Consider the following 27,639-nt stretch of genomic DNA (forward strand, 5'->3'; position numbering starts at 1 on the left):
ACAGGAACCAGATTGGCGAATGCCTGGCGAAAGCACGCATTCGTTTGCGTGCGCAGAGAGAAAGAGAGAGAGAGAGAGAGAGAGAATTCAATTGACCACGAGCGCGCCTCTCATTGCTTCAGCTCGGAAATCGTTCATGACAATCAGATTGCGATCGAGGAAGGCAGATGCGGAAAGCCAGAGGGTGATGTGATCCGAGTTCCGTTGCCGCGCTCTCCACGACACCGACGCTTGGTCTCGGCCACCCTGTCGAACGAGATGAACGGCCCCCTCCATCGGAAATGGATGCTGTCACTGGATGAGGTGCTGTCACTGTTGGTAATGGTGGTAATGGAAGGCAAGGAAAGGTAGTGATGGCGGGGCATGGTGCTGGAGATCGACCCCCGAGACATGTCCGAGATAGCACCGCCCACATTACCCCGCCTTCCTTCCTTCCTCTCCCGTCTTGTCCTGCACAGTCCGTCCACCGCGAGGCTTTGTTCCACCACTTCTGCGAGTGTCTCAAGTCAGACAGAAAGTATCAGCCATCAGACATCAGCCATCAGCTATCAGCCATGAGCCGCGAGCCATCAGCCAGGCGACATGCAACCAGGTGACGCTGAATACGGCCAGTGGTGAATGGTGAATGGGCTGCAGGCTTTTGGCCGTACCGAATGGCATCTCAACCCGTCTCTCCTCATCGCCTGTTACCCCTCATCCAGCGCACCAAGCAGACCGAGCACAGCCCCTTGGACATCCTCATTGGTGTGTCACGCCTCTTCCGAGCCATGGCGTTACGTAGAGATCCCAAGTCGATCGAAAGCTCTGGCTGAGGGGCGAAGGGGGTGGCATGCTGCCGCTTATGCGTCAATGCTCCTCCATCTCGCTCGTGCGACCCCCTTCCAGAAGCACCACCCTCCCTCCTCTCATTCCTCGAACGGCATTCAGCGGTATCTCGGGATGGTGGGGAGGTGAGCGGGAGGCAGACAGAGAGAAAGACGCCAGCCACAAGGGTCCCTACGGCCAGGGCTTGCGCTTTGTCGCCCTAGCTGCAATCGTCACTGGTGGAGGTGCCTGGGCGCCTGTCGTGAGAACCACGACAAAGCTTCCGAGACGTACATGGTACGAAACATGGATGAGGGGCACCTCGACACGCCAGAGACGCCAGATACGGTCCATGGCCCAAGCTCCAAGCTTCCCAATGCCGAAGCTTCTCCATTGCCTCTTCCCTCCATTCCGAACGACCTCTGGGAGCGCTCATCGACTGCTCCGAACCCCTCACTCCAGACAGAGCTTTGCCGTCGCTTTTCGGCTCCCGTCCGTCCCGTTTCTGCCGTCAGCTGTGCAGCATTGGCGAAGCTTGTCAGACATTGGCCGTCCTGTGTGCTGCCGTGGTCCTCGTCGGAGACGGGAGGGAGGGGGAGGGGTTCGAGGGCGAACGGAAGAAAGAAAGGTTCAATACTTAAGATCTGCTTGCTCCCTCATTTGCTGTCCAACCTGCCTCTCTCTTCTTCGACATCTTCTCTAACACCCCTTCTACCCATCTCACCCATCATCCACGAGACCAAACAGCCTCTATCTGATTGTCTAGCCAGCTCTCCTGACTGCTAGATCACCAACGTCACTTCTCCTCCACATCAGATCACCACCAGACACATCTTCACAATGGTACCGTCTCCCCGTCTTGTTCGCTCCCTTGTGCCTCGTGCCTCTCGCGGCCTTCATACCGCTGCCTTGTCCTCCCTCCCGCGAACCTCCCTCCCACGAGCTGCAGGCGCCGCTGTGACGGTTCACGGTCGAGCTGCCCAGCTCCGCTCAGCCTGCCTCGCAACGTCGCCGCCCTCAAGAACGCCCGCTTCAGTTCGAACGCTAACATCGGTCCGCGAAAAGGTCAAGGTTCTGCTCGTCCTCTACGATGGCGGCCAGCACGCCAAAGACGTGAGTTTCCCCAAGCTGTCTCGATTTCCTCAATCCAGAAGCAATCACACATAAAAAACAAACCCCACACATGAGATCACTGGTACGAAGAGATGAAAGCAGCGGGTGGTGTGGTGTGTGGGGTACCAGCCGATCAGATCAGAGCAGCTGGAGATAGGTCGGCATGTCCTTCTCCAGCTAGCTGCAATGCCGCTGCAGACTACTGCAAGCGCTGATGCGAGCCGTGTACCATGCCCCTGCCCCGGCCCCGTCACCCTGAGCTCATGGCCCCGCGTCTTGAGGAACCTGAGTGCGGGGTGCATGGGCGAGCCTTTCTCTCTCTCTCTTGGCGTCCACCCTTCCCTCTCGCGCCCCCCCCCTAATGCTCACCACGCACTCCACAATCCCGGCGATCCGTCATACCTGATGCATGGCTGACGTACCTAGGTTCCTGGCCTTCTGGGCACCACCGAGAACGAGCTCGGCATTCGCAAGTGGCTCGAGGACCAGGGCCACACGCTCGTGACGACCTCGGACAAGGAGGGCGAGAACTCGACCTTTGACAAGGAGCTCGTCGACGCCGAGGTCATCATCACAACGCCCTTCCACCCCGGCTACCTGACGGCCGAGCGCCTGGCCAAGGCCAAGAACCTCAAGATTGCCATCACGGCCGGCATTGGCTCAGACCACGTCGACCTCAATGCCGCCAACAAGACCAACGGCGGCATCACCGTGGCCGAGGTGACGGGCTCCAACGTCGTCTCGGTGGCCGAGCACGTCGTCATGACGATCCTGCTGCTGATCCGCAACTTTGTGCCGGCGCACGAACAGATTGAGCGCGGCGAATGGGACGTGGCCGCGGCCGCCAAGCAGGAGTACGACCTCGAGGGCAAGGTCGTCGGCACCGTGGCCGTCGGGCGCATCGGCGAGCGCGTGCTGCGCCGCCTCAAGCCCTTTGACTGCAAGGAGCTCCTCTACTACGACTACCAGCCGCTGTCGGCCGAGAAGGAGAAGGAGATTGGCTGCCGCCGCGTCGACAAGCTCGAGGACCTGCTGGCGCAGTGCGACGTCGTCACCATCAACTGCCCGCTGCACGAGAAGACGCGCGGCCTCTTCAACAAGGACCTCATCGCCAAGATGAAGAAGGGCAGCTACCTCATCAACACGGCCCGCGGCGCCATCGTCGTCAAGGAGGACGTCGCCGACGCCCTCAAGAGCGGCCACCTCGCCGGCTACGGCGGCGACGTCTGGTTCCCCCAGCCCGCCCCCGGCGACCACGTCCTGCGCACCGCCAAGAACCCCTTCGGCGGCGGCAACGCCATGGTGCCCCACATGTCCGGCACCTCGCTCGACGCCCAGAAGCGCTACGCCGACGGCACAAAGGCCATTCTCGAGAGCTACTTCAGCGGCCGCCACGACTACCGCCCCGAGGACCTCATCGTCTACAAGGGCGACTACGCCACCAAGGCCTACGGCGAGCGCAAGGAGAGCAGGCAGACCAACGTCTAGGCCTGGCGCTGGCCTCTGCATGTTGAGAAACGGGACAACAGCATTTTTGTCTTTTTTTTTTTCCTTTACCTTACTGTGTCGGAAGGGCATCACCTGTATCATGAGACAGTGAAGATAGTGAGAGAGTGAGAGAGAGTAATGCAAACGAAGTCATGACCCAAAAGCTTTTTGTGCTTTTCTTCCGTTCATCGCAGCTTGCGTCGTGATTACAAAAATAACTAGAACAAATGTTCATTGAATCCTGCCTGGCCTTCTGAACACCACGTGCCCCCCACCTCCCCCCAAACATCGCTCGTTGCGAGCGTCACAACTCTCTATGATGCAGTCATCAAGCCCGTACCGTACTCCAGTGGAGAAACATTCCCTCCCCTCTCGCCTTACCGCCCCAGTCAAGTTTATCCAAAACCCATCCCCGTTTTTTTTTGTACACCAAAGCGTGAGCGGAGGAGGAGGAGGAGGAGGGGTAAAAACAGGAAACAATAACATTACGCCCCTCTCCTATGCTCACGAACCTCACCAGAACCGCCACCAGGGCCGTCTCTCGCTTCCGCCCAAGTCGCCGTAGCCTCCGGCTCTCTCGCGCTTGGCGACCTGATCGCGCCCGCGGATACGCCAGAAGTATACTGGCACGCCGGCGAGCACAAAGAGAATCACAGTCAGTGTCTGAAGTGGCTGCGCAAAAACGGCCCTCGACAGGAGGAACAGCGACACGCAGCAGAAAATGATGGGCGTCGTGATCCACGTGCGGTAGGGCCGCTCAAGTGTCGGCTCGCGCACGCGCAGGATGATGAGGCCCAAGACCGTGAGGAAGTAGAACGTGTAGCCGGCAACGCCGTAGAACGTGATGAGCGTGCCAAACTCGCCAACCAGGATGTACGCCGTCGTCAGCGCGGCATTGAGCATCAGCGCCGGGATGGGCGTGTAGAAGAGGCCAACTTCTGGGTCCGCAAAGAGACGGCGCGCAATCGAGGCGGCGCGGCCGCGAGAACGTTGCATCGAGAGATGTGTCGTCTGAGTCGTCGAGTGATCGGGCCCGGATCGCAGGCCGAGACGGCCAAAGATGGAGGGAATGTACCCTTCCTTTCCGGCGGCGTAGACGAGACGAGAGGAGGTAAATGTCGAAGAGTTGAGAGCGCCGAAACAGGATGCCGACACAATGAGGGCAAGAACCAGCGAGCCGACGGGGCCGAACACTTGGGCGCCGAACATGACGGCAATCGTGTTGGAGGCGTTGATGGTCGCCATGGGCAGGACGAGAAAGTATGCGACATTGGCGAGAACGTATGACAGAATGACAAGAGGCATCGCCGTGTGGATGACGCGAGGCAGGTCACGAGACGGGTTGCGAAACTCGCCGACGACGTAGTTGGTCTGTGAAAGGAGTTAGAGACGGACCATGAACACAAGGTACGAAATGAGGCAACTCACGTTGTCCCAACCGTCATACGCCCACAGACCAGCATAGAGCGCAAGGGCCCACATGGACAGGTCCGATGAAGTGTCCGCAAACCAGTTGCCCGACTTCCAGTCCATGCTCGCTTCCCCCTTGAAGGTGAAGCCCGTGATGGCCACGACGATGCCAATGACCGTCACACCCAGCAACGCGACGAACTTGAGAAACATGAGCCAGTCGTTCACCTTGGTCCCTAACTTGGTCGAGACGCAGTTGAGAAATGTGACGGTCAGCACCGCGACAAACGCCACCGACTTGTTTACCCAAGGGTTGATGTCGGCCGCATCCGCACCCATGACCGCTCGCACGAGGTACTCTCCCATGATGATGGATATGATGGCAGCGCTCCCTGGCTTCAAGACGAGCACCGCGCACCACGTGAACAGGAAACCTGCAATCTCGCCCATGATCTTCGCGAGATACACCTGCGACCCTCCGTTCAACGGAATAGCACCACCGAGCTCCGCGTAGCTCGCCGCGCCCGTCCACGCCAGCACACCGGCAATCACCCACACGACCAGCGCCGCGCCAGGTGAGCCCACTCTGGCGCTGACCTGGCTGGGACTGCTGAAGATACCGGATCCGATAATGAGGCCGACGATGAGGCTGAGTCCGTTCATGTATGTCAGAGTCTTGTTCTTCTCGAGAGTGCCGCCGCCCATGCCGCCGCTGGAGTTCATGGCGGTCGAAGAGATGGCGGCGCCCCCTATGGGCGCATATCCTGCGCCACCAGCTGTGGAACTCAGAGGGAAAAGGTTGGGAGCAAAATCGAAGGCGGAGGAGACGGAGAATGCCCGATGGCGCCCACCGGCTGCTGGATTGGAGGCGTCAAGGGGGTCTTCATTGTCAAAGGAGAGCTTTCGAGACGACGACAGGGAGGCGCGAGAGGAGGGAAGGCCCCCTTCTGAGACGGTGTCGGCGGCATGTGAGGAAGAGGCGAGAGACGCGAGCTCGAGAGAGTCGCGGGCGTGGCCGCCTTGGAAAGAGGAGTACTGGGAGGGCATCGTGGAGTATGGCAAGGGAGTCGTCTTGGGGTGGTTTGCCGGTTCCTTGCGCGGCTTCAGGTCCTTCGGGGTCGCGCCCAGCTTATTGCATTTCGAGATTCAGCAGTCGACAAAAGACTAGATTCAATGATGATAGGATGATGAAGGTTTGGTCGTGTTCGTTGTGTCGTCGTGTCTGGGCCAAGGCAATCAATGTTCTTCTGTTCGTGAGGTTTGCTCGTGACGTCGTTTCGTGTTCGAGGGGATCTGGGTGTCGCAAGATCGGCTATGCACGGGATATCGAAAAGCACGTGGTCGGCAGGCCGTATCCAAAGGGTGCTCGAGTTCGATACAAGAGTTATACAACGAAGCAAAACTAATGGGACAAGCAAAAGGGGCGGGTTCGTGATGGTGATAATCGAAATCTCTTTGTGGTGCTCAACAACGTCAATGGGGAAGTGGAATGGGGGGAAAGGGGACCAACCAGACGGTCAAGTCCAGACTGGGATGCAGATGCAGAAGCCGGTACTGGTACTGGTCTGGCCTAGCCTGGCTTGCCTGGTCCTTTCCTTGCCTGTTATGATGGATGAGTGGTGCTCTGTCTCTCCACATCTGCCGCCCGCATTCCCTCCATCTCGGCTTCGCTCGTCACGCCCATGCACGGCCCCCCCCTTCGGATCAACCCATGATTGGCCTCGCACCCGCACTGCATTCTGTATCCTGCTGAGTCACCCACCGCCTTCACCAACCGGCTCAGCCTGTCGTCGGGATCAGCCTCGCACTGACGCGACCTCCGATGGGTGCCCTCAGTATCGACCGAGCCCTCCCAACCAACACATCACAGCCATGCCATCCGACCTTTACGCCTCAGTCGGCGGCGGTGGCCTCAAGCTGAAGGGCGCCAAGGTCGGCAAGCCGAAAAAGAAGAAGAAGGAGAAGACCGACCTCGAGAAGAATCTCTCCGGCGGCGAGTCCTCCACAGCCGTCGCACGGCGCAACCCCGCGACCGAAGAGGAGAATGCCGACGAGAAGAAGAAGGGGAAGAAAGACGACGACGAGCACGCCGAAGATACCGAGGAGCACGAGGAAGAGTCGGGGAGTCGCAAGACGGAAGCAGAGAGGCGGTTCGAGGAGAGGAAGCGCAAGAGAGTCTGTCTCTCCGAAACCTGTCCGTATCAAGGCTGGCCACGATGCTGACCTTTTCTTTCTTCCAGCTACTCGAAATGTCAGGGAAGTCTGGAAGGCCAGAACTAATGAAGACGCACAAGGAGCGTGTCGAGGAGCTGAACACGTACCTGTCCAAGTTGAGCGAGCATCACGACATGCCCAAGATCGGGCCGGGCTAGACGGACACTCACGAGATAATGGAAGACTCTGCTTGTTTGAATTGGGCTGGCGTTTTTTTTTTGGTAGGGGAGGGATTGGGATACCCGTCGGTGGAATGCAATGTCGACACCTACCTGCCTGTGCTCTTCGCTCGTGCTATGCGAGATCGCATTTCCTCTGCGTCTCATTCGCTGTGAAATTGGCTGCGCGCTGGAGCCTGTCACATCGCTTATACCGGACCAAGCTGAAGGTTCCAAAATACGCAACCTGACATAGTCTTAGAGGCGAACCACCTGACTTCACGTGCTACGGGGTTTAGGTAGAATACACAGCTACGAAATGACCCTTTCCAGCGTGTCTCAAGTTTCTCACATTCTTGTCATCACGTCACATCGGAAAACAAGCTAAAAGGCGATCACTGTTCATTTGAAGCCTCTTCTCTCCCGTGACCTTCTATCTTCCAGGGCAACCCGTATACCAGCCCTTCCAATAAATTCAAATACCGTTCGGCCCCGAGACACGAGATTACTCTCCTCGTGCCAGTTCTATGTAAAACGATCTGTACTATGTTGATTACGCCGGTTGATGTATGCAAAAGGAGTGAACTGCCGTGATAGTCGTGACGATTATGAATGCTGATACATCGATTGTTGGTTTTGGAGGCCCTTCCACAGCGGGCCCTTCGGAACAATGAATGTCCTGGCCACACGAGTGAGGGATCGCGGTAAATCAAAAAGCTCGACGAGCTGCGCTTCCTCTCCGAATTTACAGAAGCATCATGCCGGCAGCCAAGGCGGCGAAAAGAGCGAGGGCGCTGCTGCTCATGCGAGGTGCCGCGTTCTGCAGATCGGCGTCATCCGAGTTGGAGTCCGAGGTGGCCTGGGGCGTCGGATCAACACCAACGTACGAGGTTTCAGTGACGAGAGTGATGTCGCCATCGGCCTCGGTCGAGGTGCGGGTCGTCACCACTGCGCTCGATGATGTGGGGCGACGAGTGGTGCTGGTGGTCGTCTCACCACGAGTCGTGGTTTCTGGGACACATGTCAGCGTATTGCTCAGATCAAAGTATGGAAGCGCGCCCTTCCGAAACATCATCACTGCGTGTAGAATAGGCCTGCACAGGACTGACACCCTAAGCTCTGGAAAGAAAGCAACCAAGGCCAAATAACGATCGACGCATAAAGTGCAACGAGGGTACATGACATACCATCGGCGGTCGTAGTAGTTCTCCTAGTAGTGGATGAAGACTGGGAGGACACTGCGGGTGACGATTCTACCACGGACGTTGGCACACGAGAAGAAGACGTTGGCGTGACCACAGACGGTCCCTCAAACGACACGGTGGCAATGGAAGGGGACGAGGGAAAGGTGGATGTGGGGGGAGATGGAGGTTGGGCAGGGGGGTTGGAGGACAATCCAGACGTACGGTTGGAAGTCACGAGGGTAGTGGAAGTAGTAGTAGAGGATGTAGTAGGAGTACTGGGAGACGATCCAGACGTACGCGTGGAAGTCGTGGGAAGAGGACGTGTAGATGTGGAGGAGGGAGAATTGGGAGACGATTGAGACGTACGGATGGAAGTCAAGGAAGTAGTAGAAGTGGTGACAGGAGCAGTAGAAGATGTAGAAGGAGTCTCAGGAGGCTCTTGCGACGTAGACGTACCAGAATCTGAAGTAGGAGCTGCTGCTGAGGTGACTGTTGTGCTGGTCGAAGAAGAGGGTACCGGCTGAGTGGTTGTCGACACCGCAGCTGACGACGGCGACGGTGCCGGCTGCGAAGAAGTCGTTGTCGTGGTCTGGGGCTGCGTCGAAGGAGCGGGGGCCGGAGTCGTGCTGGGCACACTAGGAGTGCCCGATGTCGTGGGAGTCGAGGGCACAGGATCCTGGGTAGGAGACGAGGGCTGGACAGAGGGAGTTGGTGAGCCTGATGTTGTGGGCTGGGAGGCAGGACCGGAAGGTGCTGCTGAAGGAGAGCCAGCGGACGCCGACGGGTTCGCAGGGATATCCGACGTCAGGTTGTCTTGACGCCGGGCAAGGCGAGCCCTAGCCGTCGAGAGGTCTTCCTGAACAGACTCACCCTCCTTGGCCTCTTCGTGGATGTACGCCTCCACCAAGCGGTGAAGAGACTCGGGCTCTGCAGCCTTTACGGCCTTGGCGACCTGTTGAGACAGCTCCATCCGCGACTCGGACATCAAAGGCTGACCAGCGGCAGCGCCGTGGGCATGGTGTCCTGTACACCTCATCGAGGGAACGACAGCAGAAGTCAATCCATAGCCGATGAAGAGGCACACGGCAAAGGTAGCCGTGAGGCGGCAGGCTCGTGCCATCCTGTTGGGCCTGGGGGTTTGTGTCGAGGGCGACGTGGGTGTGTTCGTCATGAGGGTCCTCTTCTCATCGGAAGCGACAGTCAGCAGTCCATCCTCCAGATTGGTGTCATTGAGCTTGTCGGAAGCCATTGTAGCGAGTGTGGTGGCCGAGACCGAGGACGAGCCAAAGAAGGTGGGTTGAGGAATGGTTTTATGAGGACTGCTGCTGTCGAGAAGGGCGAGTGAGGGCGAGCGGAGGAGGCTTGACGGATCTACCTTTCCTAACGCAGCGGGTCGATCAGGAGCGAATGGAAGGGCGAAAGCAGCCCAAGAGCCAAGAAGTAGGTTTTTGGGGTATGACGAGGGCGGTTTTAGCGGCTCTGCAGGCTTGGTCGATGACAGGCAAACCAAAGAAAAAAAGAGCGAATGTTTGTGGGGTGGAGGGAGGAGGAGGAGAGTTGTGAGACGCGACCGAGAGGCTCCGGTGTCAACACGATCGAGGTGGTGAGGGGCAAGCAGGCAGGATATGCAGGATGGTTGACGACAGATGATGTACTCGCACGATGCTGGGGGTTGGAAGAGGGTCGGATGGAGCAAGCTAGGAGGCACCGTCGAAGGGGTTTGTGGTGTGCGAGGAAGCTCTGGCCTCTTCGCTGCCTTGTTCGGTCGGGTGCGTTGGTAGCGGCAGCGTAACAGTCGAACGGTATCCGCGGGGCTAGTGTTCCCGGAGAGATATTTTCAGGGCAGGCTTTGGGTCTACCAGGTAGTGCTGGGCCGGCGCCGGAAGCTCAGAGGCGTCGCCGATAGTCTTAGACACCACAAACACGAAGATGGGCGGACGCGGCGATCGGGCTCTGCTAGTGGGGGGTGGGTACACTTGCTGGGATGTGGTGGCGAGGCAAAGAGAGACGAGAGCGGGCGACGAATGCAGCTGGCGGAGGGAGATGGGGAGGAGAATTGGCTGTCGATGACCCAGGCTGCAAGGAATCCAATGGATGATATCGCGTTTTTGGTCTTGGAGTGTTTACGACCAGGGGGCGGCCTCGGCCTGCCTGCACACGTTAATGGTCGATTCGCCTCTCTGGTCGGCCAGTATCCCTGCAATCGTACCCTCGTCGGCCCAATACCCATATCGTCTTGTCGTGCGCCCAGCAAACCTGCGGCTGTGACGGCTGCGAGGGCGGCGAAGTGCGGCCATTCGCACTGACTGGCCTGGCAGCCTTCCCTGGCCCTGGCCGTAGCCCCGGCCCAAAAGCTCGGATGGATGACAGCCCAGCTGGTCAACGAGGGCTTCGCCGTCGAGTAATTACCGTCTGATGCAACGCCAACAATATTTCCTGGCCGTGCTCGCAGTGGAATGCTGTGCTCGTTGAACCGCCGATGATCCGGCGGACAAAGCTGACGGGCCGTAGGACACCACGAGGGTCCCCTGTGACATCACTGGGGCTCGTGCTTCTTTCTTCAGAGAGCTGCCCGACTCGTATTGCTCCATTTTGTTGGGTGTCGTTTTTTTTTTAATCCCTTTCTTTCTTCGACCCCCCTTCGACTCCTCTGTAGCGTCACCTTGTCATCGCTTACGCCCGCGCGCCGAGGCAGGCGAGGCTAAAAGTGCGGTAGTGCCGGCGCAATACGAGCCACGGTGATAGTATGACGTTTGCCCGTTGTGAGGGGCTGAGAAGGTTTGCTTGCGTTGTCATGATATGTGCATCAATTAAACCCAACGTTTCGTTGTTTCTGATGCATCGGCTGACCGGCTGGCTGTCCTCAATTGGAGCCCGCATGGATGTCGACCGAGTTGAGTTGTGCAAGCAGCAGCCCAGACACTTGAGCGCTTCAGGTGGGGGGTCGCGATTAGACAATAATTGGCCGTGAACTTCCAAGCCTTCCGCGCCACATGCCCAGCTTCTTGGGCGAGCTTTTGGAGGCTGTTTTGGGGAGGTCGGTTTCGGTCATCCTAATTCGTTGACATGGTTGCTGTGCTGGCACCTCGTGTGCCTTCTTTTGCCCATCCTTGACGTTTTCGCCTTCGCCACCCTTTCCCACTGGAGACACAGAGCATCTCATTCGAGCTCGGCCACGGATTCCGACGAACAGATAAGAATAGGCATACGATCTCCATCTCCTGACCGCGTTCGCTCCCAGTGGACACAACGAAGCTCTGGGGCTCTCTCGGAGGCTGGGACACGACGCTAGGCCATCGCCGGGACCCAGCAACCGATACTCGTAATCCTTGCAGGTCGCGCTAATGTATGTACCAGGGCCACGCCTCTTCAACGATTACGAAGATGTTCTGGGCGATACGGCCGGCGACCTGGCGGACCGAGACGTAATCCCATTCTGAGTAAGCTGCTCATAGGCTCCCTTGTCGAAGAGTGGCCCCAAGATTCGTCCGCCAAGGGCATCTCTTAGTCAACTTGCCTGTTCACAAGATTGATGACTGTATTTAGGACCAAAGAGACAAAACCGACTGTGCACCTCATGTGTGTGTCGAGACTGATATTTCGCTCGTCATCGTTACTCGCGTGCTGGGGTGGTGGCGGCGGCGGGCCTCCACCGTCTTCGCCTGTGCATCACTCAAGGTTCGGCTGCAAAACTCGTCGTCCCACCTGAACCCGAGGAACGGGGAGGCTGGCGTCGTCCCAAGTTCGACTCACCTCACTCAGCTGAACCTGCTGCGGAGCGGTGGGGGAGGGAGAGCTCTGGGTTTGGGGGGCTTCACGATAAGCGAGAAGAAGGTGTGTGATGGATGAATCGTTGTGCCCCATCCAACGCCGTTGAATGTGTGCCGTCAGCTGAACAGAAGCTGCCGACTGGGTCGAAACGCTCCATGGTGAGACGCAAGGAGCAATGTGGCTTCAATGATGGTCAGCTCGACAGGTACCTTGGTAATAAGGCAAGGTAGGTAGGCTGGGGTTGGGGGGGGGGGGGGGGGTTGCTTCAGCCCAACTGCCGGGCGGAGCGTTTTTCCCTCTCCTGAAGCAGCATTGCAACGCCCCCCTGCTCAGCCACCACCGCTCTCACTCTCGGTGTGGGGAGTGACGATACATGTACGTGGGCTTTCGTCCCTCATTTCAGCTAAGTTTCCTGTGCCTCCTGTCAGTCATGTCGTGTCGTTGTTGTCCTGGGCTACCGCATGCACTTGTCAGAAGAGTATGACAGGTCAGTCGGGGCCACTGCTTGCTGGGCCAAGGCTGGCTGCTACGATTACGTTTGAGCGACGGAAGAAGCCCCGCCAACAAGTGACATTTGCTTTCTTCGTTCTTGCCTCGCATCCGGACAGGCCGTGTGTTGCTCGTCGAGTCGAGATGAGTCCGGCATGAATGACTAGAACGGATGTGAACATGTTGACAGATTTAATATATATGAATCACAGCCTTGGCCCTTCATATCTGCCTGCTGACGGCTACGACAGCCCCTTGTCCTGATGCACCTGAGATTAAGTGCACTGCAGTCTAGTCCCTGAGAGTGAGTTCGTGGACCAGCCAACCGCGGGGCCTATTCTTCCGCCTTTCCTGAGAATCTACCACATTTTCGTCTGGGAAGAGACAAGAGAATAGACGTTCAACGATCGAATGGTGGAATGTGGTCGGTGACGTTTCTGTCACACTGTTACCTCCCATCCAAAGTGTCACATAACGCTGTAATCTCTCCTGGATAACCTCGATAAGACCAGCTTGGCTTTCCCTCGGACCATGCTGCACAGAGAAGTCAGATGCAGTGACAATGATGGCTGCCCTCCAAGCCCTCCACTCGTGCTGAACTCTCATGCCGGGCTCAAATGACGAGCTTCATGAGGAGCCTCAATGTGGACGACTGTCTGCAGTCCTTGGAGGCGTTCAGTTTATGGAGTCACGCAAGAGGGGAAGATATCTTGGGGATGAGGTGCATCCAGAATGTTCAATCTTTCGAAGGTATCGCGAGCCGGCTGGCACTCCACTATTAAGGCAGCTGCAACCGGCTGCGATGGCTCAGCTTACATCATCGACAAATCCCCACAGATTCGCATTTAGCGCCCTCTTGAGGCGCCGCGCGGCTGAAAGCCCCTGTCTATCCTGTACCATCCTCAACAGATGGACACCGGCATCCTCTTTCATGTGATAAAGTATCATCCGAGAGCTCTCCACTCTGCTAGGTCCCGCAGCCCTTCTGACCGACGAGACTCCATATCGACTCGAACAACGTCGTCATCCTGGCATCGTATCATGACGTGAGACACCCGCTCTCCGGCGCATCATCCCCTGCCGTGTACCTTCACAGAGGTCTCGATCCTGGAGCTCCCCTTGTTGGCGTCTTCAAATGGTGGCCGCGAATCCGTGACAGACCGACCTCTAGCTATGCCACCCGATCGCCTCAAACCCGAATCACTCGCCCCGCGCGACGATGCAAACGACATCGATGAGCTCCGAGCTCTGAACCGAACACCTCATCCTTACCACCACCTGAGTGCCGAGCTCCCGCATGCTGCGCATCGCTTTGCGTTCCCCGCGACCTCTGGGGCGGGCCCAACATCGGCGCCGTCCCCCGCCCGCTCCGACGACAGCAGCGAGCCGCCGTCGCCGTTCCCTTCATTCACAAAGGAGTCGACGCCTCTCAGCGACAGCGGTACCGAAGCCGATGACGAACACTTTCTGAAGGGCTTGCCCGCGCCTAGAATACCATCGCACAAGGGGCTTCGCGGGCGCAACGAGCTCATATCGGGGACATCCTCGCCACTCCCCTCGCCAGCATACTTTGGGGACCGTAGCAGCCATGGGAAGCTTGGGGAGGGCCAAGAGAAACCGGAAAAGGAGCTCAATTTCTGGGAAGACCGAAACTACCGGCGCACAAAGGAGCTTATCCGACGAACCCTCGAGTTCATCATCTCTGGAGTTCTTTTCGGTATTCTTTGGACCAATGATACCGTAAGGCTCATTTTGAGAGAATGGAATCAAGGTATGTGGCCGTAAAAGATGTAAGAGGTCGAGTGTACTAATTTATGCAGAACTTTCCCTAATAGTGGCGTTATCAGCATCGCTAATGCTTCTCTACCCTGTGCGCCTTGTTTCATGGGCGTACCGGAATCGCAACCCTCCAACATGGCCTCCGTTCTCCATACCAACTGTTTTCGACCCAGCATCCATATTGTACCCTCCCTGCATCACCATGCTGGTCTCACTTCTTGTGGCAATGGATAATCGTGGGGTTGTGCTCCCCAATATCATCCTGAGCATCAGCGCCATACCCAAATTTTTGATCCCGACTGCCCAGCCTCCCGAGGTCATCAGCCCCTTTCATTGGGCCCTGTCCTGTATCCCGCTGGCCATGGCACGCGCACAACCGAAAGATCTTATGGCAACCATCCGACCAGACAGGCCGACCATTGATCCTGAGACGGCTGTCCTGCTGTACCCTTTACACCAATCGCTCCTGGTGGTGTTGCATCACATGACGACGACCAGTCTGCTCACAGCCGAGCTGCAACTCCTCTCTATCGGGCTCATCAACGTCCTTCTTCTCGCCCATTCACCTCAGGCCACCATATTGCAGTCACTGCTATGGGTGGGTGGCGTCACTGTATTGGCGTTGTGTGGGCCAGTCATACGATGGGGCATCGCCTTGGCTAGGGTACCAAGGCTTCGCTTCAGGCGTACCTCCTTCTCCCCCAACGGGTCATGGTTTGGCCTGGTCAAAAATGCACTGTTGCCACAGCGCGTTAAACGCGACTTTTTGCGGTCACCAACCGAAGAATCCGCGTCCGAAGTGTTTGATTCAGACGAGGACACAGCAAACGGTCCTCTGATGAAGCCATCACGCGTGCGTACCTTCACAGCTAGCGACCTCAACTCGCATCAGGCTGGTAGTCTAGGTCGTTCAACATCGGCAAGTGTGCCGTCCCCTTCGGCAAATGGATTCGCGTTCGGCAGAACCAGCACGATGCCCGTCGTGAATCGTCCTCAGCGCTCCATGACGCATACCCACTCGGGCAGGAGGAAACGAACATCCTCAACTACCGTGCGGTCTTTCTTCCGACTCACAGAGACGCAGGCCACGGTGAAAAGGTGGATCTACTCAGCGTACGTGCATGTTGGCATAGTATTGATTATCTTACTCCCAACAAGGGATCACATTGGCCGCTACGCTCTCAGCGGTCATGAGGCGATAGGTTGGGCGTTGGGCTACCTATTCGGCGACCTGCCATGGTTCAGGTTTCAAGTCGTGAGCAACGACTTAGAGCGCTGGATCTTTATCCCTCCGCGTCTGGATGACATTCATGAGTCCTGTCACCTCGGATGGGTGCAGCACATACGCCACGCTGATTTTGGAGAGGCAAACACAAGGCTCCTCATAGGTGTCTACTGGCTAATCGTCATCGCATTCGGGTTGATCGTCGTGGTCAACTTGGATCCGAAGTTCGAGGTCGACACGAGGCGTAAAGTCTTTCACTTCATGATGGTCGCCATGATTCTGCCAACAACCTACGTTGACCCCGTGTTTGTTGGTCTTGCGTTGTCCTTCGCCCTCGCCATCTTCCTCGTCGTCGACCTTCTCCGCGCCAGCCAGCTCCCGCCTCTCTCGCGCCCAATCGCATCCTTCCTCACTCCCTATGTCGACGGACGCGATAACAAGGGCCCTGTCGTGATTTCACACATCTTTCTCCTGATCGGCTGCGCTATCCCTCTCTGGCTCGCACTTGCGACTCTGCCCCGCAGCTCGTCCGCAAAGCTCGAAGACGATCCCCTCGCCGGCTGGGAGGTCCCGACCCGCGAAGTCAGCATGGTCGCGGGCGTGATCTGCGTTGGCCTCGGCGATGCCGCCGCCTCCCTTATCGGCCGCCGTTACGGCCATAAGAAGTGGATCTGGGGTGGTGGCAAGAGCCTTGAGGGCAGCGTCGCCTTTGCCGCCGCTGTCTTTGTAGGACTCATGTCGGCGACGACGTGGCTGCGTGTCGGCGGGTGGCATGTGGCTGCCAAGCAGCAGACGACCTGGGCGGTTGCGGCACGGAACGCCGGCGTGTGCGGGAGCATGGCGAGCTTGACCGAGGCGGTGCTCACGGGGGGCAACGACAACGTCATTGTACCTATTGTTCTGTGGACGTGCGTAAAAAGTTTGGGCGTGTAGATAAGTGGTTGTGTGACCTCGTGGGATTTAATGGCGTTTGGAGAGCGGGGAGAGCGATCTACATATGGTCAGTGACCCGAGGGCTGGGGTTTATTTATGTGGTAGAGGCATTCCAACGAATTAACGAAGCATTGATTACATGAGCTGTCGACCGATATTTGTTCGCCAGCATTGGTGCCAGGTCCCTGAGGCTGAAAGACCAGAGGAACGCCTGACGTCTTGCAGCGCCTGACGTCTTGCAGGCAACTTGATATCTACTACGCAAGGACCAGGTGAGTGTGAGCAGAAGCAACGCTACAAACTGACCTCTGAATGTGTATGAAGCCATAACGCCAGCCTGTATAGGCACCAATGCCGTGGACCACCTATTGCCATGCTTGACGCTTATTCTCCTTTCTCCCCGGGACGCCGCCAGACCCTTCGTTTGGCTTCCAAACACTACAGCGCAAAATGCTTTACGTGGCAGCATCATGTCATCAGTTCCTCCAAAATACCCTCCAATTCATCTTTGCGGAATGGCACGCTTAGCAACTCCGTCCCAATGGCGTCCTTGCTACTCGTAATCATCTGATGGTCGTGGAACCTGTTCGCAAAGTTAGCGCGTGTCGTGGCTTGCTCGCACACAGGGAGCAACCTTACTCTTTCAGCAGCGTACGGAACGCCATCTCCGAACTGCAGATGAACTCCTCGACGGCCTTGTTGTACAGCATGCGGTACTCCACGGCCGCACTGTCATCCCCGTCATCGCCGTCCTCGGCGGCAATGAGCACCTCGGCCACCAGCAGACGGAAGAGGCTCTTCGCGTTCTCCGGCAGACTGGCCAGCACGAAGACGACGCCCTCCTTGCCGTTGATGGCGCGGGCGCGACGGCCAAGGAGGTCATGGACGTCGTCCACGGGGTCGAGCTCCGCCGCCGGTTTGGCAAATGTTGTGGTGTCGTGGAACAGAAAGTTGAACGAGGCGCGGAGGGCGGCGTCCCAGAGGAGAGAAAAGTCGGGCGTGTCGGCCGAGCAGAGAAAGCGAATGTTGGGGTGCGCCGCGAGGGCGGCGAGGGCCTGCTGCGTTGCGGGCTTGCGCAGCGGCGGGGCGTCGATGGAGTTGAGGAGGAGGGTCAGGGTCACGCCGGCTTCTGTGAGGTGCGAGAGCAGGGCCTGTAGCATGGCGGGCGGTTGGGCGGGCAGTTTGTGGGTTGGGTCGAGGGCGAGGGTGGAGGCGATTGTGTTAAGAATGTCGCGCAGAGTGATGGTTCGCACGTAGCCGTTCACGATGACAATCTTGTGACGGTCGTGCTTCTGAATCTTTACATAGGTGTGTTCTGCGAAACGCGTGAGGAGCGCGCGCTTGGAGCCGAGCCCGTAGAGGCATAGGCTGAAGCCCTCGGCGAGCTCGAAAGACCATTGGCCGAAAGAGCCCTCATGAAGGGATTGTAGGAAAACGAGGTCCTCAGCGTGAGGGTCTTTGAGGTCTCGGATTATAGAGAAGTACTCGTCGTGCGTGAGAAGGTCGATGGAGGCGAGGGTGTTGTTGGAGGTTTTGGTACGGCCGGGCTTATTGTGTTCAAAGTACATCTCGTGCGCAGGAAGATCGCGTGGAGGGGTCGGTGATCGTATTTTTGGCGGCCGCCCCTTTCGTGCTGGAGTCTTTTTCGATGGGGTTGTCGCTGCCGCAGCTTCTATGTCGTCCTCGTCCTCGTCTTCGCTCGACTCATAAATGGCCCTGGCAAGCCCACCTTCATCCTCCTCCTCGCTGATGTCGTCGCCAACGACGCGCTCAATCAGCGCCCTGGCACTCTTTCGCTTGGCAGAACGGTCTACAGCCGCCCTTTTCCGTGGAGTAAAGCCATTGGCACCGGTGGATTTTGTTGGCGTTTCGAGGTTTTGTGATTGTCGCAACTTGGAGGGTGTCGCGATACCGTTGGTCTGCGGTGTCGCATCCTTTCGAGGCCGTCCTCGTTTTCTCTTGGGGGTTGGTGTTGGTTGCTCGATCTCCGATGCTGAATCTTTCGGAAGATCGTCGTCGGGCACATCATAGACATCTGCAATCTGTTTGAGCTGAAGAGAGCCTCGTTGCCTTTTCGAAGGGGTATCCGCCACTGTGTCGTTGCCATCCTCCGGGTCTGGTCGGGCTCGTTTGACTGATGATCGGCTTGGCGATTCGGCTGCCTCTTCTTGTAGGGGTTTCCGTCGAACCATTTTGCAAGAATCGGTCACTGCGTCGGCGATGCTTGCGGTTTTCGACGTTATTTAGGCTTTGACGGTGCTGACCCATTAGATTGGAAGACGCGTTTCGACGCCGAGTCGCGAAGTGTCTGCCGAGAAATGTGGTCCAAGCTTCTAAAGCTGTCAACCGCGGCCGACGACAAGCGACCAGAGTGCTCTCAGTTCCTTGGATACAACTCTCATCACCCTTTCGGTCGCTCATCAAAGCCTGGCATCACATGATGAATCTCAATCTTTCCGCGTCTTTGAATATCTTCAAACTCATTGCCAGGCCTTCTCTTTGCCTTCCGCACCAAACCGTCTCTACATTCAATGATCTACCAATACCCTTGAACAAGGTCCTCGAGGCACAAGGCAGGAAAGCCGATATCAGAGCCGTCGTCTTGGACAAAGACGACTGTTTCGCAGTTCCCGAAACCAATCATGTATACAAACCTTATGAGGCAAGTATGCTCCCAGATAGAATCTGCATCCAATCACTAACCTGTCTAGACCCGTTTCGAGGAGTTGAAGGCAGCGTATCCTGGCCGTCGCCTTCTCATAGTGTCGAACACTGCGGGTGCAACCAGTTATGACAGGAACCTAGCCATGGCTGCAGAGCTCGAGGAAGGGACAGGCCTCACTGTGCTGCCTCACTCATCGAAGAAGCCTGGCTGCGGTACCGAGATCATGGAGTACTTTAGGCAACACCCTGAAACTGGCGTCTCCCATCCATCACAAGTTGCTATTGTTGGAGACCGCTTAAGTACTGATATCATGATGGCCAATATGATGGGTAGCTGGGGCTTTTGGGTCAAGGATGGTGTCGTTCCCAATAAAGAGAAGAGCATGGTAAGTTGTTGGCCCAAGTTGCATTGTAACTGCTCTTCACTGAACCATTCGACAGTTCTCCCGACTAGAAAGAAGGCTAGCCGCTTCACTGCTAGCGAGGGGCTACCAAACCCAAGATCCGTCGAGTCAATTCGAATAAAAAAGGCACGGTCTGCATCATTTGTCTAACTCCTGGGCCAGGCGCACAGTGCCACAACAATCAACCGAAAGATACCTACCTGCAATCTACTTGCGTATTGTCATGCATCATTATGTCTTTTCTGGCGTTGTATGATTAGGAGGAGAGTTAAGAGATTCTCTCGGCCCCTCTCTGTCATAATGAGAGCAGGTCCTGTCAAAGATGCTGCTGTTTAACATTTCCGTCTCACATAAGCAGACATGGCATCTCCGGTTTAATCATGTTCATCATGTTGGGTCGAATTCATGTACAACTTTTGGCTTTGATTCCCCGCTGTTCTTGATCATCAGCTCAGAGTAGGTACGCTGTTGACGTAGCCCGTGACGTATACAGTGAAGTCCAGCTATCCATGTTTATTCACGACAAGACTGCGTCTCATCTGCCTTGGTTTCCCTTCTTTGAATGTATGGCTTATTATCGCAGACAGGCCCTCACATTCACCGCCGACAACCTGCGCCCGGACCACCGGCCTCTCCCTAATTATCTGCGTTGTCCTCATCTACTTCTTGAATGATTCTGAGATTCCGCTCTTTCTGGCGAAACCAATATCTAGAGCAAGCAGCCTTTCAAAGCAACGTGAAACACGAAAGCCGGCATCTGGAGGTACTCCTGCTTAAGTCTTCAAACCCTACTTTTCGTTCTTCACAAAAGTATTGCGGTGAATGAAGTGCAGCATAATATACGGAAAACCGGCAACCGCACTGCGTCCTTCCCTCCGGCTACCTCTTTCATGAAACGAATTTCGTTCTTCATGTGGTAGTCTTTATATGAGTCGTAAGTTTCAAAGTACAAGATACATGGCATTTGTAGGGTGCTATATTTCCTTTGCATACGAGAACACAGAGGCAGTACGAAATTACATAAAAGCAGACAAGCACGCGAAACATAGCACGGGCTAACGCGAAAGTGCATAAAGCAGGAAGGCACACGGAATCACGAAACTACACGGAATCGTGAAACCATACGGAATCACGAAACCATACAACCACGAAACCACGAAATCACGGAACCACACGAAAGTCAACACGAGGCATCAGCGAACCCACAACGCCAGAGGCTAAACGATCGCCATGGGTGGCAAGACTTGGTCATTGGCGGAGGAGAAGGTCTTCTAGCGGAAGATCATTCCTTTCTCTCAAAGACGCGTCGGCAAGGATCGTGCAAACAAGGAAAGAAGCTGGACGCAGCTCACAGATGAGATGTTCACGCATATGGGTGAGGGTGCCCGCAGAACCTACACCCCCCTCAGCCTTTGTATGTATTCTCACACAAAACCTTCCAAAATGTATGACCGGGAATCATGGCTAAGAATGTCTCATTTTGGCTCTACTAGTCGAGCACTACTTTCTCAACATTGAGCAAGGCAGACCTTCCCCCAACGCCCACGCCTTCGTCAGGGAGTATAATCGCATGAAAAGTCAGTAACCACACACCCTATTTTTAATCCTCAAACTGACAAAGGACCTTGTAGACGAAGAGAATGAGGCCAAGAAGGCATTTGAGCGTGCCAACCGCATGGTCGATGAGGACAACGAGGATGGCAATCACTCGAGCAGCATCCACGAGCCTTCTGATACCGGCGATCGTGAGAATAGCAGCGCTCGTCGATACCCAATGAGGCCTCGGCGCAAAGTTCGGGACGCTCACGTGGGGCCTACCGCCAAAGAACAGGAGCGCAATCGTGTTTCGATGCAGGACCAACGGCCTTTGCCCCCAGTCGACGAGAACTACCGCCGTCGACCTGTTGGGGATTCGGTCGCCTCGCCGTATTCTCATCATCTGGAAGCTAACCGCCACTCTCGCCCTCACTATTATGCCAATCAACACCATGCCCAGCTTTCGTTCGAACGCTCGCAGGGCTATCGCCGTAGCCAGGATCAAGGCCAAGGGTTCAGTGGCTACGAGGAGGACTACTATGTCCAGACCCCCGATTACCAAGGAACCCCCGAGCAGTGGCGTACCAGCTATGGGGAAGCTCCTTATCGATTCCAGAATGATATGTCTGGTCGCTACACTAATCAGTATAGTCAGCCGTACTACAGCAACAACTTCTACGAGCAAGGTCCATCCATGCGACCAAGCCCCGAGTATTCACAGGTCGCCGTTAGCGACCAAGGACCCGAACGTACGGCGTATTCGCAAGACGACTACGAAAGTCGAGCCCGCGAGGAAGCCTCCGGCTCGGATCAACGCCACTATCTCGCCCAACAGGGCAATAGCGCCCGCGGGCATGCGCACCAGGAGTTCCGCGGTTTTTACGAAGGCCCACCTCATACCATGGCAGCTGTCCATTCTGTCGAAAATCACCATCATCTCGGAAGCCGCACTTGGGAGGGCGAAGCCCAGTTTGAGAATGTGGGCCGGGTGGAGGGTCCGCATCAGATTGCTAATGAGCGCGAACGCTCGCCCTCGACCGCTAGCACTATCCTGTTGCAAGATGCGTATGAGGCTGAAGAAGGACAAAACCATGTCCATCAAGCCGAGCCGGATAGCAGGGGCGTCCCGCGCTCAGGAGACACGACCGAATCTGAACCTGCATCACAACACCACTCTGATCATGGCTCAGCCACCGACACTCGCCCTCATCACTACCGACAGCGCGAGCGGCGAGCTGAATATCCGCGTACTCCTGAGGCCCAAACAGCTCGTCGGCTATTTGATAACGTTGCCACGACTTCCAGCTACGGTTATGTCCCCGCTCTGGATCTCGCACCCGACCGCGAGCTGCCCCTGGCCGGGCCTGATCGCACCGCAAACGACCATATCAATGCGTACAACACCCATGGAGATCGAGTACTCAGTGAGAAAATCAGCCATGCTCGCACTGTCGCACATCGCGAACATGCGAGTGTGCACCGCAGCCGACTCTCTCCGATCAACTCCAGCGGCCCGGCCTTTTCTGCTAGCCAGCAGTTGGAGCCCAACCGTGATAGAGCACAAGACCCTGTAAAACCTGAAGAACCAGTCGCAGAGGTTGAATATGCACACAATCTTGAAGTACTGGCTCGAGTTGCACTCATGCAGACCGAGGGTGTTGCTGCTGATGGAAACGGTGGCCAGCACTCCGCCTCTGGTCGCAATACTCAGGAGGAGGACACCGGCGACGATCAAGAGACTAGTCAGTTGATCAAGCGGTGTGACGATGAAGTTGAAGCGGCTCGTCAAGCTCGTGTTGAGAAGGCCTTGCGCCTTGACGCTGAAATCAACGCTGACATTCGGCGCCGACACCTCAAGGACGACGCACGAGAGGAGCAGTAGATCCGCGTCGCCCGTACAATGCGATGAGCTTCAGTGAACTAACATGAAAAAATATGCACCCAGCACACCATAGAAGAGGACATGAGTGGCAGTCAGGTTGCATCTCTTGAAGGAAGGTCTCTGATGGTTCAGGAGACACGAAGCATCGTCGGTTTTAGGGATGCCAAGAATCAGGATAAATGAGCTGGGCTTCCATTCAGCAGGTTGCTCCTGTATTGGGGATTACATCAATGGCAAATTGCTTAGTTCGACGCCTGGCTTTGGTCTCTAGTTCAATTGACTTTGCTTTTCAGAACTTACTGTGACGAGAGACTGCGAGGACGTTCAGGACGCTATTTAACACCGACCACGGTAGGCAGCGCAAGAACAGCATTCAACACCTGATGGCTCGTAGAGTCTTCATACGAGAAAACCCGAAGAACCTTCCCAGACCATGTCAAGTGTGAACATCTTCTGCCACGTCGTGAGCCCCTGAGGAACAGGCAGATCCACCAGCTGACTAAGAGCTCTACAACGTTACATGAAGCTCTCACCAAGTTCGTCCATTATCCCAGAACAAAACAGCACACGACTTGTTTTTTCCACTCTCCGACAGTCTTGTCTACTTTCCAGACTTGTGCTGACCACGCTCCGCGATACTACCACGATGTCGCCTACCACATCTCTCGAGATCCCCGTCTTCTCCCCGGCGGCAGCTCTTCACGCCCAGTCTCTCGGCGCCCAGCGCATCGAGCTCAATGCACAAGGCTCGTATCCCGCCGGAGGCCTGACTCCTACCCTCGACGACCTGCGCGCTGTCTCTTCTTCGTTGAAGATCCCGAATCGAGTCATGATTCGGCCAAGGGGACCCCCCGCTGAAGGGTTGGATTTCGTCTATTCAGAGGCAGAGTTCGAGGCGATGCTCATCGATGTGAAGAGGTTGCTTGCCGATGGAGGCTTGAAAGCGGAGAGAGGGGATGGGTTTGTGTTTGGAGTGTTAAAAAGAGGGGCGCATGGGGTTGAGGCTGACCGCGAGAGGAATTCAAAGCTGGTGGAGGCGGCAGGAGGTTTGGTGTGTACATTTCATCGGGCTTTTGACAAGCTTGTTGCTGGACTGGAGGGTGTCAGTCTGGATGAAAAGGAGGCCAAGGTCGAGCAAGCCATACGAAGTGTTGCTGCCTGTGGCTTCGATGCCATCTTGACGTCTGGAGGGCCGGGACGGGCGCCGGCGAACATTGAAATCTTGAGGGTGGTGACGAGGAAAGCGCAAGGAAGGTTGACGATCATCATTGGGGGCGGAGTTAGGAGTGGTAATATTGGGAGTGTTCTGGGACATCTGGACGTTGATCCCCAGAGCGTGTGGGCGCATTCGAGCTGCCTTGTTGCTGGAGAGGTAGAAAATATCGATCCTGTGGAGGCAAGCAGGATGCTGCTGCAATGCAAATGATCGAACTTTGGTAGCCATGAAGACAAACGAGGAGCTTGTAATTGACGTTTGTATTCGTATGAGGGAATGACTCGAGGTTGGGTATTTAGTTAAGCATCCATCTAGCAATCAAATCCATCGTGATCTGTGTCCAAGTCTGCGAACTATCAATCCACTGACCTAGGGAAACCATCACCGCAGATCTCCAAGACTATGTATGCATCTATGTGCATCAAACCGCTTACCGCTTGTGCTTAATCACTTCACTCTCTTCAAGCTGTCGCGCCCGGACCTTGCTTGGCCCAGCCTTCATCTCAGTCCATTCGCCCTCAGTGTTCCACTTGCCCGCCTTGGTATAGTCCCACGTCTGCGTGCCCTCCATGTATGCGAAGCGGAAATACTCATTGTGACGCAGCTCTGGTTTCCGTTCCCACAAGAAACTCGTCTCGGAGCCTTCGCCATCGTCAAAATATGTCCGGAACCTCTCCACATCGTTGACGAGTACGCTAATGCCGTCAAAACGAGGGGCAGGAGGCGTCGCCCAGGTGAAGTTGGCCGTCCACAGGGCTTCGCCAAGGTTGATTTCAGGGGCCCTGATGACGGGGAGGGGCGAACCATGTTGGGCATCGCCTTGCAGAGAGGCGCCCGTCTGCAGCAGAGGGTCAAAGCCCCAGCGCGCGATGCCGTTGATAAAGAGACCAACGAGAAGACCTTGATACAAGAGGCTGGGTCGCGTCTGCATGCTCGTGCCTGGCAACAGCAGCAGGGCTAGAATGTAGTGATGGATGCGCAAGTTGAGGCCCGGGAGCAGCAGGCAAATGACGATGCCACCGACGAAGAGCGCGTACAGCTTTAGGTACTTCAGCAACCGACCTTCCTGCCTAAAGAACCAGATCTGCTTGACAACGATAACGAATAAGACAATGACGATGATGGCGAGCGCGGCCTTTGCGCCCGGTTGCTGCTGCAGGTCATGACCCGTCAATCTTGAAATGGGAATGAAGTCGAGCGTGTAATTAGTCAAGGCGCCCACCCAGCAGGCGCCGAGCCAGAGCACCGTCTTTTCGACCTGCGCAGTGAGCCCGCGGAGCAAACGGCGGCCTCCCATCTTGTCGTACATGACGTAGGCACAGAACATGGCGGGCAGGAACTTTCCGAGGATGTTCGAGACGAGCCCAGCTATGCTGGAGTGTCCTGGGGGATCCGATGCAATGCCAACGTGCCAGAAGATGCCAACGAAGTTGGCGAAGAAGAAGAGAGCCGAGGAAGCGGTGAATAGCGACATCACAGACGTATAGACGACTGAGACGGCCAGCAAGTCCCATCGCATGTCGCGAGACTTGCACTCAATGTCCTGCTCAAAGACAAAGGACAGTGGGAAATAGGAATCAAAGCCAACGCTCTTGATGCCATGGTGGCTCGAGCTGATGTAGTCCTGCCGTCTGCCGACCACCTTCACAACACCACATCCTCCTCTCTCGTTCGAAATGACGCCCGCGTGGATAGCAGCCTCGCAAATGAATGAATCGCCGCGGTAGAAAGCATCGTTCGTGCCGTTTGGGCCGCCGATGACGAAGGGCTGGTAGACGATTTCCTGATCGCCAACAGCGCGGGGGTTGAGGACATGAACGGACCGGCAGTTTGCCGAGCACCTGAAGGGGAAACCACTGCCATTGAACGGACGACAGTCGACACCATTGATGCCGCATCGGTTTCCGGCGCCCCAGTACGTGGCGCCGCACCCAATCTCCGAAGGCGTGCCCCAGCCCTCGATCTCGGTGGCGAGCGTCTCGGCTCGCTTGACAAGCGCAAAGGTGACAGCCCAAATGGCTACGTAGAAAAAAACGACAGCAAGGCGTTGTTTCCGCTTCGGCAGATACTTCTCCACGAGCAGGAGAGGGAACTCCTGGATGCGCGGGAAGACGGGCTTGATCTTCCAATCGCGCGGGTTCTGGGGACCCTGTGCCCAAGTCGCTGTGGCTTTCCACAAGCGGTATACGGGGTACGGCACCCACTTCCATCTCTTTCCATTGCGGTCATCCTGCAAGAACCTCGGGGTGGAAGTCGATGAGTCGTCCTCCACCTCGAGCTCGCGTCGCTGTTGGGCGGTGGTGGTGGAATCGGGGATCGGGGCGTCGGGATGGTCGGCCGCCGTCGCAGTGGCATCGCCTCGCTCGGCAGCAGGTCTCTCGGTGGCTTCTTGTCGTTCCATGCTGCTCAGGAGGGGTGCGTTTTCGGCAAAGCCATCGTCGCTCATTCTGTTGCTGTCGTGTCGGAGAAGACGAAGGGCATGTCAATGCCCCCCGCGTCTCCTAGAGTGTTTCGTTTGGCTGTGCCGCACCCGATCCGTCAGCATTTCTTGGAAAGCGCCACAGATGGGGCCGCCACTCGGGCGCGATCCGAGCTTACTAAATCGATGATGGGTGACGGTGGTGTTGCGCTGTCAAAGCAGACATCTACTGGCGGTCTTGGTCTTGAAACTGACGTTCCGAAGAACACCGCAGAAAGGGGCGTTGTGGGCAGGAGAACTGCTGTGTATTTAGCATTCACAACCGAGACCTTATCCAAGTCATGAGAGCATGTCGCAAGACTGCTGGCACTGATTCAAGCACCCATCAGCTGGACCAGGGCTTGCCTAGGGACATCCATCCCGAAGAAGCCGTAGAGCAACGTTGGTGGGGATGTTCCAGTGATTGGTCCACTGGCCCCGGGTCCCTGCATGCAGTGTGAAGCGACTAATGTTCGGCAAAGCCACATGATTGAATCGATAAAGCTAGTAGAGATCAGGGAAAGAGTGGCTGGTGAGCGTGTCTGTGGCTGGTGAGCGCCATCAAATGGGGGTCTTGCGTGGGGGACACGATGGCTAAAATTTAGTGGGCTAAAGAGTGATTCGGCGAAGTCATCACGACCAAGTGGCGGCCGTCTTCGTGATATCGACGTTCCCACCAGAGTTGCCCTTTCTCTTTCACCTACTGGCCATAGCTCAGAAAAGCCAGGGTGATCGCTGACGTTCCTTTCTTTCTCGCACTCTCTCCTCGTCAGGCTCGGCACCATAGACTCATCCTCTCCTTCTCGTGTTCCCACAAGCTCACTGCCTACTCGTCATTCTTCGCTCCCCTTTTCCATCCACCCAGCAGAGGGAAAGAGTATGGTATCATGATAAACGGTCCAACGTCCTCA

At 56.4% G+C, this 27,639-nt stretch overlaps 10 protein-coding genes across 10 annotated transcripts; 6 read left to right on the top strand and 4 right to left on the bottom strand.

The window, feature by feature from the left end:
* Positions 1-1,644: 1,644 nt before the first annotated feature.
* On the top strand, positions 1,645-3,405 carry FDH1 (formate dehydrogenase (NAD+); the record flags this gene model as incomplete). Its single annotated transcript, XM_028641522.1, has 2 exons — positions 1,645-1,917; positions 2,344-3,405. 2 exons carry the CDS (start codon positions 1,645-1,647, stop codon positions 3,403-3,405), a joined length of 1,335 nt encoding a protein of 444 aa, XP_028498647.1.
* A 513-nt stretch (positions 3,406-3,918) lies between these two features.
* D7B24_007413 (uncharacterized protein) lies at positions 3,919-5,862 on the bottom strand (the record flags this gene model as incomplete). The annotated part of the gene is made up of 2 exons (XM_028641523.1): positions 3,919-4,776; positions 4,834-5,862. 2 exons carry the CDS (start codon positions 5,860-5,862, stop codon positions 3,919-3,921), a joined length of 1,887 nt encoding a protein of 628 aa, XP_028498648.1.
* An 825-nt stretch (positions 5,863-6,687) lies between these two features.
* D7B24_007414 (uncharacterized protein) lies at positions 6,688-7,187 on the top strand (the record flags this gene model as incomplete). The annotated part of the gene is made up of 2 exons (XM_028641524.1): positions 6,688-6,990; positions 7,056-7,187. 2 exons carry the CDS (start codon positions 6,688-6,690, stop codon positions 7,185-7,187), a joined length of 435 nt encoding a protein of 144 aa, XP_028498649.1.
* Positions 7,188-7,932: 745 nt separating this feature from the next.
* Positions 7,933-9,620, bottom strand: D7B24_007415 (uncharacterized protein; the record flags this gene model as incomplete). Its single annotated transcript, XM_028641525.1, has 3 exons — positions 7,933-8,198; positions 8,375-8,425; positions 8,738-9,620. 3 exons carry the CDS (start codon positions 9,618-9,620, stop codon positions 7,933-7,935), a joined length of 1,200 nt encoding a protein of 399 aa, XP_028498650.1.
* A 4,184-nt stretch (positions 9,621-13,804) lies between these two features.
* D7B24_007416 (uncharacterized protein) lies at positions 13,805-16,568 on the top strand (the record flags this gene model as incomplete). Its single annotated transcript, XM_028641526.1, has 4 exons — positions 13,805-14,402; positions 14,467-15,008; positions 15,159-15,523; positions 15,569-16,568. The coding sequence occupies 4 exons, from the start codon at positions 13,805-13,807 to the stop codon at positions 16,566-16,568; spliced, it is 2,505 nt and encodes an 834-aa protein (XP_028498651.1).
* A 468-nt stretch (positions 16,569-17,036) lies between these two features.
* ORC2 (Origin recognition complex subunit 2) lies at positions 17,037-18,760 on the bottom strand (the record flags this gene model as incomplete). The annotated part of the gene is made up of 2 exons (XM_028641527.1): positions 17,037-17,151; positions 17,208-18,760. 2 exons carry the CDS (start codon positions 18,758-18,760, stop codon positions 17,037-17,039), a joined length of 1,668 nt encoding a protein of 555 aa, XP_028498652.1.
* Positions 18,761-19,210: 450 nt separating this feature from the next.
* On the top strand, positions 19,211-19,786 carry D7B24_007418 (uncharacterized protein; the record flags this gene model as incomplete). The annotated part of the gene is made up of 2 exons (XM_028641528.1): positions 19,211-19,234; positions 19,280-19,786. The coding sequence occupies 2 exons, from the start codon at positions 19,211-19,213 to the stop codon at positions 19,784-19,786; spliced, it is 531 nt and encodes a 176-aa protein (XP_028498653.1).
* A 1,209-nt stretch (positions 19,787-20,995) lies between these two features.
* D7B24_007419 (uncharacterized protein) lies at positions 20,996-23,054 on the top strand (the record flags this gene model as incomplete). Its single annotated transcript, XM_028641529.1, has 3 exons — positions 20,996-21,050; positions 21,130-21,213; positions 21,268-23,054. The coding sequence occupies 3 exons, from the start codon at positions 20,996-20,998 to the stop codon at positions 23,052-23,054; spliced, it is 1,926 nt and encodes a 641-aa protein (XP_028498654.1).
* A 646-nt stretch (positions 23,055-23,700) lies between these two features.
* On the top strand, positions 23,701-23,995 carry D7B24_007420 (uncharacterized protein; the record flags this gene model as incomplete). The annotated part of the gene is made up of 2 exons (XM_028641530.1): positions 23,701-23,915; positions 23,971-23,995. The coding sequence occupies 2 exons, from the start codon at positions 23,701-23,703 to the stop codon at positions 23,993-23,995; spliced, it is 240 nt and encodes a 79-aa protein (XP_028498655.1).
* Positions 23,996-24,700: 705 nt separating this feature from the next.
* On the bottom strand, positions 24,701-26,716 carry D7B24_007421 (uncharacterized protein; the record flags this gene model as incomplete). The annotated part of the gene is made up of 1 exon (XM_028641531.1): positions 24,701-26,716. The coding sequence occupies one exon, from the start codon at positions 26,714-26,716 to the stop codon at positions 24,701-24,703; it is 2,016 nt and encodes a 671-aa protein (XP_028498656.1).
* Between the last annotated feature and the right edge of the window lie 923 nt (positions 26,717-27,639).

Source organism: Verticillium nonalfalfae (assembly GCF_003724135.2).
Source record: "Verticillium nonalfalfae strain VnAa140/NRRL 66861 chromosome Unknown scaffold_6, whole genome shotgun sequence".
NCBI classification, from domain to species: domain Eukaryota; kingdom Fungi; phylum Ascomycota; class Sordariomycetes; order Glomerellales; family Plectosphaerellaceae; genus Verticillium; species Verticillium nonalfalfae.